This window comes from Equus przewalskii, chromosome 6 (genome assembly GCF_037783145.1).
Source record: "Equus przewalskii isolate Varuska chromosome 6, EquPr2, whole genome shotgun sequence".
NCBI classification, from domain to species: Eukaryota; Metazoa; Chordata; class Mammalia; order Perissodactyla; family Equidae; genus Equus; species Equus przewalskii.
In genome coordinates this window covers 39,079,990-39,096,725 of record NC_091836.1, presented here as the reverse complement: position 1 = coordinate 39,096,725, position 16,736 = coordinate 39,079,990, and the positions used below count along the sequence as shown (strand labels likewise).

Below are 16,736 nucleotides of genomic sequence, written 5' to 3'. Positions count from 1 at the left end.
GCGGAGGAAAATATGGTTTATTTATTTAAATTAAACATAAGAAGGAGTTAGAGCAGTTCTTCTCTTGACTGACCATTGATGAGATTATCAACTTGCGACTTTCCCGAAGTATCAAGAACCAGGCCAAAAATGGCATTTGGTTTTGTATAGCTTAATCAAAGATGACTCATCAAAAAAATACAGATTATAAGCCAGATAGAGAAGGACAATCTCTGTATGACTCCACTCATATGAGGAATTTATTTGTTTATTTATTTTGAGGAAGGTTAGCCCTGAGCTAACTACTGGCAATCCTCTTCTTTTTGCTGAGGAAGACTGGCCCTGAGCTAACATCCGTGCCCATCTTCCTCTATTTTATATGTGGGACGCCTACCATAGCATGGCTTGCCAAATGGTGCCATGTCCGCACCTGGGATCCGAACCGGCGAACCCCGGGCTGCTGAGAAGTGGAACAGGCGCACTTAACCACTGCGCCACTGGGCCAGCCCCAATATGAGGAATTTAAACATGTGGACAAAGAGAACAGATTAGTGGTTACTAGGGGAAAGGGGGGTGGGGGGTGGGCACAAAGGGTGAAAGGGTGCACCTACAACATGACTGACAAACAATAATGTACAACTGAAATTTCACAAGATTGTAAACTATCATAAACTCAATAAAAAAATACAGATTATTTCAGTTATACGTGTAAGCAAAGGGTCCTACTAGCTTATTAACTCTATTTGTTAATAACTGACTGATATGTAGGACTGTAATAGAGGCGAGGGTGAAAGCTGTACAGCTAGAGCCACTTGTATTCTTTTGCCAGTGAATTGGAGTATTAATTTCCAAATGCTTGACGTGCACATTCCCCAATATATAAATGTTTGTTTCGATTGTTAGTGCTTTACAATGTACAAAGCACTTAAAAAAAATTTTTTTTTATTATTGTTATATTTTTTTGTGAGGAAGATTGGCCCTGAGCTAACATCTGTTGCCAGTCTTCCTCATTTTGCTTGAGGAAGGTTGTTGCTGAGCTAACATCTGTACCAATATTCCTCTGTTTTCTGTGGGATGCCATCACAGTGCGGCTTGATGAGTGGTGCTAAGTCTGTGCCTGGGATCTGAACCTGCAAACTCCGGGCCACTGAAGTGGAGTGCGCAAACCCAACCACCAGGCCACCAGACTAGCCCCTACAAAGCACTTTTAAATACATTAAAAAAAAAGTTCCATACTTTTATAGTAGGATCCTGGTAATAAAAATTTGCACTTGGGCCAGCCTGGTGGTGCAGAGGTTAAGTTTACACGTTCTGCTTTGTTAGCCTTGGGTTCACTGGTTTGGATCCCAGGCAGGGACCTACACACCACTAATCAAGCCATGCTGTGATAGGCGTCCCACATATAAGAGAGGAAGATGGGCACAGATGTTAGCTCATGGCCAATCTTCCTCAGCAAAAAGAGGAGGATTGGCAGCAGATGTTAGATCAGGGCTAATCTTCCTCAAAAATAAATAAATAAATAATAAATAAATAAAATAAAAACATAAAAAAAAATTGCCCTCATGCAGTATTTAATCAAGAGGCTCAAATCACTTCCAAGAAGAAAATAGGGCCCACTTAATTAATCCCTTTCAAATCTGTATAAAGGTGAAGTTGCCAAATAGTCAGATGGTACTTTTGGAATGCCTCTGCTTGGTTTTAGTGTCCAAACTATATTAAAATAAGGTCACATCGTTTATGTTAAGACTGTCCTGTGCCCAACTTTTAGTTTATTACCATGTTACTAAATGTCTGGCTTATATTTTTCTAATGTCAAATCTAAGCAATCCGACACTGGCTGGAATCTGACACCTCTGGAATAAAAACTTAACTATAGTTGGACAAATTAGTCTTTTAAAAGCTTTAGAGGAAAGAAGATTTTTCTGGATGGGAGATTTTCTGTGGTGCCCTGGCTAAAATAATTTTGAAGGTTTTCCTTCTCTGGTTAGCTTTGCTGCATCATGACCCAAATTATTGTGTGTTTACAATCAGAGCTTTTTAAAAATTGTGATTTTACTGGCTTTATCCAAAAAGGAACCTATGGAACATTAAGTTCGATTTCTTTTCCTTCTGCTTCTCTTCTGATAATGAGTGTGCGTTTGTATTTGAAAGAGTTGTAATATGATATTCTCGTGCATGTCTGTGTATCCATCCATTTTCGGTTAATTGCAAGTCTGCTGCTGTGATAATGCACGCAGTGTAGGCTCTCGTTCATGGGCTGTCTTTTACCTCTTCATGACATGCCTTTTAAGTAGCTGTGACATTTGACCTCAAGAGAGCCTTTGCTTAAGAGTAAAGTTGTGAACTTGTTAGCCAATCTAGATGGTTAGCTTATACAGTCTCTTTGGAGCCATCTGAATGAAAGGCTTTAGCTAAATGTAAGATTCCTGTCTCTATCTTCTTTATTAGTGAAGGATTATTACTAGCTATCTGGGAGTTAACTCTCACAAGAATTCGTGTTTAGCAGTAGGATAATTTTTCCAGTGTAGGCGAGCCATCTAAAGATCTATTGATAAGTTGGTGTTTTTTGTTTTTTTTTTGGTCTAGACTCTGTTTACAGACCCAGGCCAGGTAGCTTATGTCCAGCAGGATGCTGCAGCTCAGCAGGTAATAAGTTGCCTTTTTGTCGTTTGGGGTGATATGATGAATGCTGCTGTTCCCTGGCTGCCCCCTCACCCTCTGCACTGTGCATTCTCCGGATGTCTGCTTCTTATATGTTAAGAATGCTCTCCACTTCCTTTAATAAAAACAAAGCAGAACATAACATAACACTCTCCAGTCAGTATATATTGGAATAGCCTGGTCATAAAAGGTGATTTGTCAGGGAAGTTTAAAAAAATACGCATATCGTCTGGATATTGGTTCAAGTTCCAAAGAATAATCCTGAGTTTTAAAAGTGTCTCTTTTTGGAAATTTGGAAACATTTTAGTACTTGTTCTATTTTGAAATATTGGGAAAAATTCCTGCTTAAATTACATATAAATTTGGTGGCAACTTTCCTCATTCTAGTTTCTGAAATATTGAGATTCTTTTTGGTTTTCTTTTAAAACATTTCTTTCCTTTTATCCATATTTCTAACGTATCCTATTTGACTTTGAGGGACTTCTTTCTTATTTTATTCTGGGTTGTAAAAGTGATAAGGTGCGAAAGCGAGATATTGTCAGTCTTACTTTCAAGGGAATATGAATCCAAATACTTTTATTTTCACGTTGGCTAGTATGACTCTTATTTAGCTGAGCCACTGAGTGTCATGAGTCATTATCAAGTAAATTCTCATTAGTAAGCTCTTTTCTGCTTTTTAAATTTTTTGGTAGATGATTTGGATTACTTCCATTTTAAATTTGAAAAATAAACAGTAGCTGTATTAATATTACTTATGGAATCTAGAGAATTCTTAGGAGTCTTTGTCATATCAGTTATGGTTGGATTTATTCCTGATTGGTAGTGATCTACAATTTTGTGGGGTCTGTGAACTTGAATGAGAATTTGTCTTAATCCACTCAGGCTGCTTTAACAGAATACTATAGACTGAGTGGCTTATAAACAACAGAAATTTCTCACGGTTCTGGAGGCTGGGAAGTCTAAGATCAAGGTGCTGGCAGATTCCATGTCTGGTGAGGGCCCCCTTCCTGGTTCATGGAGGGCCACCTTCTCCCTGTGTCCTCATACGGTGGGAGGGGCAAGGGAGCTCTCTGGGGTCGGTCACTTTTATGAGGGCACTAATCCTACTCATGAGGGCCCACCCGCATGATCTAATCACCGCTCAGAGGCCCCACCTCCTAGTATCATGACATTGGGGATTATGTTTCAACATATATTTTGGGCAGATGCAAACATTCAGTCTGTAGCAGTTATTTTATTTTAATAATTCTGTAATAATTAGGTATATTCTTGACAAAATGAACCGTGTCCATTTCTGTGGATATTTATTGATTCCATCAAGGAAGCAACGGATAGATTTAATTAGTCTTTACAAGTTGGTAGGAAAAATGAAATGAAATGCCTTTGGCTGTCTTTCATAGATGATTAATTCATTCACTCATTTTTGGAGTAATATTTTTTTTCATAAAAAGTTGAAGCAATAGAAAAAGGAAGTACATTAAAAAAACCCAAGCAAGCAATTCTGCCCAGAAACATCCTCATTAATTTAACAGTTGGTAACTGTTATTCCAGACTTCTTCCACACATACAGACAAAGATAAACAAACAGGGGAAAATGGCATTGTGCCCTAAATGCTGTTATTAATCTAAATACTTTAAACTTAAATTTACTTGAGTTTAGCAGATGAAAAAGAAACAGGTGAAACTGAAAGAGGTTGGTGCCATCAGGTTTTCCTAAACTGTACTCGAGCTTCAGTCCGTCTGTCTTTGGCTCCAGCCGTGGTGACACGGACGTCAGCACACTGACACTTCCTCCCACCTTCTCTCCACTGTTCGTGTTAGTTGCATTATTATTGTAACTAATAGATTTATGTTCTGTTAGTAACCACACTTATGGAGAATTTTGCTTCATTGTTTACTGGCGTTTAAATTTGTAGAAATCTTGAGTCTATTTTGATTATTTTTCTCATTCCTTGTCTATTTTTTTTTAAAGATTAGCCCTGAGCTAACATCTGCCGCCAACCCTCCTCTTTTTGCTGAGGAAGATTGGCCCTGAGCTAGCATCCATGCCCATCTTCCTCTATTTTATGTATGAGATGGCTGCCACAGCACGGCTTGATAAGTGGTGTGTAGGTCTGCACCTGGGATCCAAGCTGGCGAACCCTGGGCCACGGAAGCAGAAGTGCAAACTTAACCAATGCGCCACTTGGCTGGCCCCATTGGGTGTGTCTTTTTGATGTATAGGTTAAGACTTTATTTCGGGAACATTTTCATCTGTTAGGCCTTTGAAAACGTTTTCAGTTTCATTTGATCTGTTCACTTTTCAGAAACATTCGTCTGACTATATTGACTCTTCTTTGCATTCCATATCTAACATGTTCTCTATAATCATTTTTATATCTGTTCTTTTCCAAGTTATTTGAGTAATTTCCTTTATGTCCACCATATTTCCTTACTGCGTGGGTTTTTTTTTTTTACTTTTTAATTATATTATTACATACATATAGAAAAGCGATTTGTAAGCTTATAGTGCAATGATATATCATGAAGTGAACATACCCTATAACCAATACTCAGATTAAACAACAGAACATTGCCAGATCCTAAAAACCATCCTCATGCTCCCTCTTAATCACTTCTCCTTCCCTTTTCCTCAAAGATAACTACTCTCCTGCCTGCTAACACCATAGATTAGTTTTCCCTGGTTTTGAACTTTATGTAAATGGAGTTACTTAGTAGGGTTTCCTTTTTGTCTAGTGTCTTTTGTTCAATGTTCTGCTTGGGAGATTTCTTCATGTTGTTACGTGTAGCTTTGGGTTTTTTTCCTTCTATTTTGCTTGCTAGGTAGTATTCAGTTTTATGAATATACCAAATATATCCAGGAGCGTGATCCTTCTGCCACTTGGTTAGTCTGCAAGAGTTTCTGGGCCCTTTGCTTTTCCATGTATGTTTTAGGATCAACCTGGAAGTTTCCACCAAAGTCCTGCCGGATTTTCATTGCATCTCCGGATCAGTCTGTGAAGAGCTGACATCTTTATAATCTCCAGTCTTCCAGTCTGTGAACATGACGTATTCCTGATTTAAAATCAAAGTTGAAGGTTGTCCTCTGGGTAGAGGTCTCACACATCTCTCAGTAGATTTCCTCCTGGATATTTGGTGTGTTTTGATGGTATTATAAATGGTCTGATGTTTAAAATTTTTATTTTCTAACTCTTATTTTTTATTTTCTTGATAGTCATGTTGTCTGTGAATACTGACAGTTTTCTTTCATCACAATCCTTCTATCTTTTATTTTTAATTCTTCTTTTGTTCCCCCTTGTCTGCTGGCTGGGATCTCTAATACATTTTCCAATAGAATGGGTGCTAGTAGGTTTCCTTTTTTCCTTCCTGCTCTCAGAGCAAAAACTTTCACTATTAAGAATGATGTTTAGTGCAGAATTTTTATAAAAAGAACACCCTTTATCAGATTAAGAAAGTTCTCTTTATTTCTAGTCTTTAGTGAGTGTTTATTATTAATTGATGTTGATTATTATTCATGGATCTTGATTTTTATCAAATGCTTTTTCTGAATCTGTTGAGATTTTTCTCCTTTTTTCTGTTAATATGGTGAATTATATTAATTGATATTTAAAAATTAAGCCAGGCTTGAATTCTGGAATAAACTCTACTTGATCCTTTTCATATATGTCTGGATTTGGATTTGGTTTATAAATATTTTGTTTGGAGTTTTGCGTATTTATTCAATAGTCCATTGTATATTCAGCCAAAGTATTTGATTTCTTTTTTCTTTTAAAGTAACTTTCTACAAATATTGAATCATTATTCTGTACACCTAAAACTAATATGGTGTTATATTTCAATTATATCTCAGTCAAAAAGAACAGAAAAAAAAGTAGCTTTCATCTTTCATCTTGATGATATATATTTGTTTCTTTTCATAGTATCCTGAAAAGCTACATCATCATTTTTATTGACTGTATAGTATTGTATTATAGGGATGTGCTATTATTTATATTCTCCATTGTTATTTTATATGGAAATTATTTGCTTTTTTTGTTGTTGTTGCTACTATAAAGAACACTGTCATAGATGTCATATCAGATTCTTTCCTTAGAATAAATTCCCCAAAGAGAAATGATAGAGACTAAAGATATTCACATTTAAAGTTATTTAAGAACTAAGATTTTTTGTGAAGTGGAAAAAGATACACATATAAAAACTAAATAAATTAAATAAAAACTCAGAACCCTAATTTTGAATTAGAACATCAGTATGAACTCATAATATATTTTCTCTTAAAAAATATGTTTTCTAGTTGTGGCCACCGAAAAGGTTTAGATACAGTAATCAATCCAGTAGCAATGAGCCAATGTGGTCTCTAAATAGAATTTTCCAGTAAAAGGAATCAGGGCTACTTAGAGAAATAGATTCTAGCTCAGATTCTAGCTCTGGGGCAGGAAATGTATAAGATGTGCCTGAAACGTCGTGTCTTATCAGAATGCAAAGAAGCTACTAAAACTTCTGGGGTCCTGGGGAGAGAACTCATAATCTAAATTGAAGGGGCCAAAATAGGACAATTTGACCCATAAAAAAAGGAAAATGCCATTAATAGATTCAAATACATTAAATATATTTAAAATCCACAAGTCGATACTGATATTAAAAGAAATAACTCATTGGTCACTATTTGAGGATGCTAGGGGACCACCACATTTTTAAAAAAACTGGCAAATGATGGGAAAGAGTCCAGCCTTTCTCCTTGAATGTACGCAGGTAAACAATTACTTGATGAGGGAAATTTCTTTATGGAAGCATTCCAACTAATAAATAAAGAGCGGGTGATTGGCTTAGAATATCACCATTTTTCATCTACTAATGAAATATGGATCTAGGCAATGATTATCAACAGTAGTCTGAAACCATCAGGAAAAAGCTGATGAGGCACTTTCTAATGGATGGATCAACTTAACCCTCTGAACGCTGTTAATATCACTAAAAAGAGAGAACCATTCATTATAGGCCTCCCGGTATTGTGTACCTCCCATTGCATTTTATCACGTAATGAAGTATTTCTCCCCCCCAAATTGAACCTGAACCTGATTGAGTCTCTAGATTCCACTGCCAACTTATGGGAAGCATGCTGGACAAAATGGAACAAGTTAAAAGACACACAGGATGCAATCAGCAAAATCCAGACTTTGGGAAACTCTGTAGGACATATGGCCTAGCTTCCTTCACAAATAAATGCAAAGAAAAAGAAGAGGAATGGGGGTTTGCAGATTAAAGGAGACTTCAGACACGCATGTCAGATGCAGTATGCGGACCTTGTTGGGTCCTGATCTAAACAAACCAATCGTAAAAAAAATTATGTGACAGTTGGGGAAATCCTAACACTAACTGGATATTTGATGATGTTAAGGAATGAGTAATTTTTTAGGCATGATAACATATAAAATACAAAAGTCCTTTTCTTTTAGAGATATCTACTGAAATATTTACAGATGAAAATGTATAGTGTCTGAGGTTTGCTTCAAAATAATCTGGTGAGGGGGAGAGTGGGTGGGAGAAGACTTGAAATACAGTTAGCCATGAGTCGATAAATTGTTGAACCTGTGTGATGGGTACGTGAGGTTTATTATATTCTTCTCTCTATTTGATACATGTTTGAAATTTCTCATTATAAATGGAAAGTTATTTTGATAGGACTTTTTCAATTGCTTTTCAGCTGCTGAAAAAATTTACATTCCCACCAATAATATATGAAAATGCCCATTTCCACACACCCTTGCCACGTTGGGTATTTGCATTCTTTTAAAATTTTGCCAATCTGACAGGCAAAATGGTATTTTATTGTTTTAATATTAAGGCATAGCTTTAATTAGAAGTTTTGTTGCCATTTGCACCCAGAATGGCCCTTCATCTTCTCCAGCCTCCAGAAAGAATCTGCTTGTTTCATGTTTTGTACAAAAGGAAAGTTGTTCTCAGATAGCTCTATGAACCCTGGCATTACAAGGCAATTATTATAACTATTGGCTTCTAGCATCTTTCTTGATTGCAGTTTCCTTTCAACCAGCACGATTTTTATTTCTGGCTGTAACACCTCAGTGACTGTCAGTTTACTCTGTGACCTGGATAAATTCTGGAAAGAAAATTGGAGTGAGGATTTAACACAGATGATAGATGCATTGTTTTTTTCTTAGCAAAAAGATTCCTATTTTCAATTGTTTTCAGTGATGGCAAAATCCATTTGAAGCTTTTTTCATATATTATTCCCTCCTCTTTAAGAAAGGCACCGATGCTCTCCAGACCTGGAAGCTCAGTCTCCTCCTCGTTTCTGAAGATGAGCATGTGTGGCTCCCCACACACTGAGAAGGGAATGTGCTGCACTGGTAATTGGTCTCAGCAGGAACCCTGGAGCATTCTGTTGTGTTTGCTGCTGTCCAATGTAGTTTCATATTTTACTTCTCAGATAAATCGTATCCTGAAATGCATTACGTAGTTTCAGAAATAATTAGAGAGTGATATTAAGTGGGAAGGAGAAAGGGTACCGTAGGTTTAACAAATTCTTTTTCCTCTTACTGTGTCTTGTTGTGTATGACAAAGTACACAGGATTAAAATATTTTCATTTCTTATTCTTTTCCTTTAAGTAAAATTGGCACGCATTGCTCTCCACCTTGCTGCCTGGCCCTCGCCTCGGGAGCAGGTGTGGTTGCCTTGTTGCTCTGGCATTCGAAGTGTGTGGTGTTTAGCTCCTCTTCTGCTCTCCTTGAATAGACTTAACTCCACGGGGGCCATTGTGACATAGTGGACAAAGCTGGGCAGTGTCAGAATCCAAATTTCAAATTTCGTCACTGGCCCCGTAGGAGTTGTATAGTAACATTACCTGGCCTCAAAGGAATTTAAATATATGCCTAGCTCTCTGTAAATGTCAGTTCAATTTGAATTGTTAATTAAACAAATTTGTAATGCATGCCTACTGTGTGTTGAGGTCTCTGCTATCCAGAAATATACAGTTCTTACCTAGAAACGATTATCACAGTTTCTTTTCATCCCTTTTCGACAGTATCTGCCTGATTCTGGAATACGTTCAGCCTCTGCTTTAGCATCAGCCCTTCAAGATAATGCTGAAGTGTTCAAGTCTTGTCTTTGCCGCATTCTTCTAGGAGAGTGTCAGCACAAGGGAGGAGAAGCTTGTGGGTACTATTTTAATGTCAGGTTCCTCAGCGGTGGCGAGAAGCCAGCAGTAACCTTGCCTAACCACAGGCTTTCTAGCAGCATCTGTTGGGAAAACATACATCGCAGGTTCGCTGAAATAACTCTTAATTGCCAAATTCATTCTTTTAGGTTGGCTCTGCCAAGAGATAAAGAATTTATGAGGAGTAGAGGTGGATATTTGCTTTTGTTTGTTCACTGTGTGATAACATCCCTACTAATGCGGGCATGAAATTTAAGTAGCTTAGAGTAAAGGCTGCTATCGAAACTGCGCTCTGAGAGCAAGTGGGAACAAAGTAGCTTCATTGCAGGATGGGGGAGGATGCAGAGGGCAGGTGGCGAATGTGGTTTCGTTCCCAGGAGCCCCCTGCTCTTCTCCTTGCTGAGTCCTCACCTCAGTGGGCGTTTTATTCTGTTGTTGTTGAAGCTGAAGCAGGAGCACCTCCCAGAATTTTGTCCTCCCAAATAAAGCTTCTACAAGGCCCTGAGCTACAGAGATGGAATGTCACATAAAAGTCTGGGCTCCCGGGTTAAATGAATGCATGTTAAAACATGCATATGCTATTTGAGGTAACTGATTTGATCTTCTGGAGCCTGAGTGTTTCAAATGCTGGGCAGTGATCTCACACTGCCGTTGCAGTCAGGCTCTGTGAACACGCACAATACTGTTTCTTTGGAGAGTTTAAGAAATTCTTAGACTTAGATGCTCAACTGAAAAAGGATGTTTCTGTGAATAGCAGCAGAGTTCCTTTAGATGCCTAAAGAGATTGATGTCATTTCCCAAAGGGCCAAATATTTTCACAGACTAATCCTCACTGAATACCTACCACATGCTCAGCAGTCTCTTAACGTTGTAGAGGAAGTATGTGATGTCATGTCAGTCCTTAAAGGACTTGTGATAATAGGAATCTATTATTATTAGTACTAAGCACTTACTAAGAGCCAGACACTCTATTACTGGCCTCATAAACATCATTTCATTTAATCCTGACAACAACCTATGAGGTACGTGTTCCTATGCCCATTTTACAGATAAGGAAACTGAGGTTCCGAGGAGTTTATTAACTTGCTAAGTTGTCGGGCCAGGATTTTACTCTAAATCTGTCTGACTCCAAAGCCCGTGCTCTGTTTCCCTGAGATGCAGTTGGAGAGGCAAGATGGACTCACGTGAAAATGCGTACTCACTGAAAAGTGGATAGTGTTTGTCAGCGGACAGAGCTGTGAGGGACAGCAATGGGTGAGATGTCAGAATCAAGATTCTAGAAGATCTTGGCAGACTGGAAGAACAAAGAAAGTAATAAAATGATAGTTACTGGAGATAAATGCAAAATCTCCCATTTAAGTAAAATCAGCTATTTAAGTCCTGAAGAGGGGAAAAATGGTTTGATAGTGCTCTATGAGGGGAGAAAGAACCAGAGATTTTAGTTATTTGCAAATTCAAAGTGGGTCAGCAGTAGAACAGCGGTTGTTGTAAATGCTAGTGCAATCTGAAGCTAGATTCATAAAAAATGTGGGATCCACTGAGGAATAAATGAAGACAACAGGATGCTTGAGGGGTCTGGAAGGTTGGCCATGTGGAAGATGATGGAACGAATTAGGGGTGCTTGGTTTGAAATATTTGAAGCACTGTCTTCATGTGGTGGGAGGGTTAGACTTATTTCATGTCACTGGAGAGGAAGCTCGTAGGTCCTGACCAATGCATGGAATTACGTATGGGGAGATCTTTACTTCACAGAAAACCACCACCGAGCTGTTGGGAACTGACTCCAGCTGTCCTGTGTGGTGATGAAATGTTGGTGCAGAGGCTGAATGATGTTGTAGACTGATTCTCTGTTTCCATTGCTGGAGGAGATCGGAGCAGGGGAGAGTCAGGGAGGCTCGAGCAGTCAGAGATGGAGCATGGAGAGACGGGAACATGATACGGTTTGGGAGATTGGCGAGGGAACAGCTTTCTGGGTGAGGATAACAACATAGGTGAAGACAAAGAAAAGGAGTAGGCCTTTAAAAAACCTTGCTTTATGTATTGAACAGGAAGGGGAGGAAGGGAATGTGGCTTGAGTGTGTCTTATGGTGCTAAACTGGGCAGGAGAAGTAAGATTGGGTAAAAGGAGTCTGGAGTATCATGTAACCCCATGACACTGATTTAGGAGATGAGAGAACTTTTTAAGGTACTATTTATTTTCTGCCACCATATTTGGTAAGGTAGCATTAACCCAATATGTGACCCAAGCTTTGTCTTACTTGCAAGACACTAACTTCAGCATAATGAAACAAATAGGCATCTCTTTCATTCTTCCTTAAAAATCTCAGCCTCTCTGAAGCATGTAAAAAGAGAGCTGTTGATCGTGGAATTTTACCAACTGCGTGTTGCACCGCAGCGTGTTTAGTTTAAAAGTGTGGTGGTTGAAGGTAGGTCGGATTGTTACCGACCCTATGTTGTGGCCACCCTGGAAGGGCAGGAGGGACCCCCGCCCAAGGCTGAGTTCAGACATTGAGACTGATGATGCCACACATGCACCAGGAGGGTGTGAAGAGGCTTATTACTCGCCTGTTTGAAGCCTCTGGGGAGACAGGGCAGGCCTCTGACGCAGGTTTGAAGTGGTTGGAGAGAGCAAGGAATGGAGACTGTCGGGGTTTCATGGAGGTTAAGGGATGGGGTCCGTGAGGGTTCCTGAGCACACGGTCAGGGGCTTGTGCGCTTTGAACTCTTGCCGGCGCTAAGGAGGGAGCACCCAGCCTTTCTTGTCTGCTCACCTAGGTAAGAAAGGGGCAGAAAGAGCAAAAGTGAAGACAGACTCCTCATTACAGCTCATAGAGGAAATCATTTCTCCAGGGCCCTGAAAGGAGCTAGTGTGAAGAATGCCATCCAAACCTTGCCTTTTGTGTGCGTGCACATGTGCCAGCTAACTAAAGGGGTGTGTGTGCCGACTTTCTGGTTAAACTTTGTCCAGGCCTCGTTACCGGTGCATAACCAGGGGTTACCTTCAATCGAGAGTGTGGATGGGTCAGACCCTTTGGCAACTCTGCAGAACCCTATGGGCAGACTGGAGGCCAAAGAGGAAGAGGATGAGGATGAGGATGAGGATACTGAGGAAGATGAGGAAGAAGATGGTGAAGACACGGACCTGGATGATTGGGAACCAGATCCACCCCGGCCTTTTGACCCGCACGACTTGTGTAAGTTGGAGCTGTTTCTTGTGAGTGTGTAAGTGTGTGAGTGTGGGAATGTAGGTAACGTTTACTGAGGGCTTCCTGCGTGCAGACACTATGCTCCCTGCTCCGCACGCATCGTCTCACTCCGTCCTCGCAGCAGCCTGTCAGGGAGGCGCTGCCGCTGCCGTTAGTACTGATTTTACTGATGAAAGAACTGAAGCTCAGAAGAATTTCGCTAGGCAGCCTGCTCGGTGTCTCTAGGGGTGAGTGGTGGATCAGCCGTCGAGGCCGAGTTTCTCTGATACCAGAGCTCGAGCTGCCAAACCACCGTGGTAGGTTTGCCCAGTCCTAGAGTGGTCAGCCATGTCAGCTTTAGCGGTTTTGCTCTGCTGCTTTACCTTTCTTCCTAACACCCTTTCAAACATGCCTACTATATTCCTGGCACTAGTGCGTTACGTTTTCTAATGTGTTTAGCGCTCTCCACAGTCTCATGAGGTAGGTAGCTTTCCCAAGGTCACGCTTAGTTGTTGCAAGAGTCAGGATTCAGACTCAGGGTCTGGCTCCAGGGTGTCCATGGTTAACCACAGCGCTGACTGCCTCTCTGTACTGCCTGCTTGGGGGTGGGGGTGGGGTCCTGCTTCCACCCACCAAATCATTGCATCTTTCCATCGATTTTCATGTTTCTATAGCAAAGTTCTTAGCTCATTTATCTGAGATGCCGAGGCTATTCAGAGCTTTGTGGTCTCACCATGTTTCTCCTGGGACCTTCTGGGTGGTGGTGGTAAAGCCTATTTGCATGGGGCCAGTGTTTAGCTCTGTATTCAACAGAGAACTTCCTCATCTTGTTTTTCCTTGAATTCATAAGTTTTCAAGGCAACTCCTTAGTCAGATACACATGAAATCACTTTATCTTATAAATATGATTACAAAGTAGTGCCCCATTATTGGAGAATTGTAGACATTGAAAATACCTATTTCCTAAGCCAGGTCGTCACACAGCCAGAGTTGGGTAAAATATGACTGGTTAATTAAATTTGTCAAGGATCGTGAGTATGATCTCTGTGTGGTCCAGTCGCTTTCTCTGTTCTGTGGCTATATGCATCTAATTCTGTCAGGTAGCCTACAGATGAGTCCTGCTGGGAAAGAGGGATGAATTGGATGGTTACTGCAAACTGGTCACTCCTCATGATCAACTGAAAATATATGTCCTGTCAGGGCTAGGCTAATTGTGTCATCCAAGTAAATGAAGGGTGGGATGCTAAATTCATTCATTTTAGTATTATCTTCACACAATGTGCATTGAAATCTCAACCAGTACAGCACTTTTTCTGTTTGAATTACATATACCCAGACAATAATGAGGCTTATGTAACTCCCTTTGAGGAAACTGATTAAATAGTGCTGTCAGCCTTTTTTAAATAGCTTTATTGAGATATGATTTACATACTATAAAATTAATCTATTTTGTCTCATCAGATTTTGCAACATTTAGCCTGATAAGCTCTTCTTTTTTCTTTTCAGACATGTTATAATTGATTTGTAAATTTAGTGGCCACTTTTCAAATTAATATCAATAGAGAAATAAGTCACAGCCTGTATATTATTTTTGGTAGGCATAAACTAATTCTGCTTGATTTTAGAGGGAAAGTACAGGATTTTTTTGGTCTATGAAAGCTAGTATATTACAATTGAACAGGTAGTGTAATTGTAGGAGTGCATTGAATTTTGACTTGAAAACTTAGATTGGGGATTCTCTCTGGTTAGACCTTTTTACCTGAGATCAAGTTATGTTGAGGAATTTGACTTCAAGGTTTCCTTTCTTTTGCAGGGTGTGAGGAGTGTAATAATGCACATTCTTCGGTGTGCCCGAAGCATGGCCCCCTGCATCCGATCCCCAACCGGCCGGTGCTCACGAGGGCGAGGGCCAGCCTCCCGCTGGTCCTGTACATCGACAGGTTCCTTGGCGGGGTGTTCTCCAAAAGGCGCATCCCCAAGCGCACCCAGTTTGGCCCTGTGGAGGGCCCCCTCGTCAGGGAGTCCGAGCTGAAAGACTGCTATATTCACTTAAAGGTAATTTACGCTTTCTCCTGATTCACTCTTGTTCTTAATAATTTTTAAAGGGGCGCACATTTTCTTACTGAGTCCTAATTCAGTTTCAGAGCAGTTGTTTGCTGGTATTTGTCTTTTTTTTTTTAAAGATTTTATTTTTCCTTTTTCTCCCCAAAGCCCCCCAGTACATAGTTGTATATTTTTAGTTGTGTCTCCTTCTAGTTGTGGCATGTGGGACGCTGCCTCAGTGTGGCTTGATGACCGGTGCCATGTTGGTGCCCAGGATCCGAACCGGTGAAACCCTGGGCAGCTGAAGTGGAGCGTGCGAACTTAACCACTGGGCCACGGGGCTGGCCCCTGTATTTGTCTTTCTGTGCTGAAATTGTTTTAAATGGAAACTTTCTCTCTTTCACCAGTAAAGCGGAGGTTGTGGTTTCTGTGAGTAATTGAGTAATTATATGAGTAATTCTGAGCGGAACCCGTCTTAGGGGCTGCAGTAGTTGCTGGGGCTGCCCTAACAACTGCTGCAGTCCAGGGGCTTAAGCAACAGACATATAGTCACATTCAGAGCCGCTGGGGGCTTGGGCTTCAGCGTATGAATCTGGAGGGGACACCATTCAGCTCACAATAGGGGATTTGATGCTTTATTTTTTGGTAACTAATTTTCACTGGAATACAAAGAGAATTATGTAGACTCATGTAATCTGCTAGGAGCCAATAATATTTTCAGGAAAACACTTTTCAATTTTTGAAATAGGTCTGTCCCATCAAATCTTTGGTTAAAGCGCTCACTGTGTGTTAAAGCATCTCTCTGCTGATCTCTACCCCTACATTTGACACTTTGCCTCTCTCCACCTGCTCTGCTGTCTGCTCCTTGGAGAGCCGCTCTGGAGGACCAGGAAAGGGCGTTGGGAAGGGATGGGTTTGGAACGTGTTTTTTGAGAACTCAGCTGCTGTCATGGGGAAGTTTTGTTCGGTGAATGCTCAAGATCTCTAAGAAAGAATATTACTTTGTAAAGAGAAATACCTATCGCCAGGCTACACATTATAAATGAATGCAGTTGACTCCCAAACGGAAACAAGTTGTAATGAACTAGAGCGTATTTTGCTTGCCTTTTTCTGGCTTATTTCTAGCATTTTTTGATGTATTAGTTAATGGTGAAACATCAACTGAAGCTATGCAGTTAGGTTGCTTATTTTAGGTTTTCCAGGTAATTCTCTGACAAGTGAGTCTTCAGAAAGTATCCTTTCCCATTTACATTTGGCAAGACACAATTCCAATGTCTTTCTAGATACAAAGAGAAGAACCAGGATACGTATATGGTTAATTTAAGGAGTGGTATTTTGTATATTATGAAATTAATTCATGTTATGTTGAAGGTTTTGTTTGTTTTTGATGTGGCTTTTTACTTTCTCTTTGGTTGCAGGTTTCTCTTGATAAAGGGGACAGGAAGGACAGGGATCTGCATGAAGACCTCTGGTTTGAGTTGTCTGATGAGACCCTTTGTAACTGGATGATGTTTGTGCGTCCGGCCCAGAATCACCTGGAGCAGAACCTGGTGGCTTACCAATACGGCCACCATGTGTATTACACAACCATAAAGAACGTGGAACCCAAGCAGGAGCTCAAGGTACAGTGCTGGGTCAGTGGTGCCTTCGCTGGGATTAGCAATCATTTAATGCTTTTCCTACTTTTTTTTTT

General features: G+C 40.2%; 1 protein-coding gene across 2 annotated transcripts in view; it reads left to right on the top strand.

Moving 5' to 3' along the window:
* PRDM10 (PR/SET domain 10) overlaps nt 1–16,736 on the top strand; it is an 89,173-nt gene that overhangs the window by 34,975 nt on the left and 37,462 nt on the right. For both annotated transcript variants that reach the window (XM_070623441.1, XM_008518701.2), the window contains exons 4-7: nt 2,566–2,625; nt 12,784–13,009; nt 14,814–15,055; nt 16,462–16,665. In XM_070623441.1, the coding sequence (XP_070479542.1) occupies nt 2,566–2,625; nt 12,784–13,009; nt 14,814–15,055; nt 16,462–16,665 (732 nt within the window). The remainder of the gene's footprint in view (nt 1–2,565; nt 2,626–12,783; nt 13,010–14,813; nt 15,056–16,461; nt 16,666–16,736) is intronic.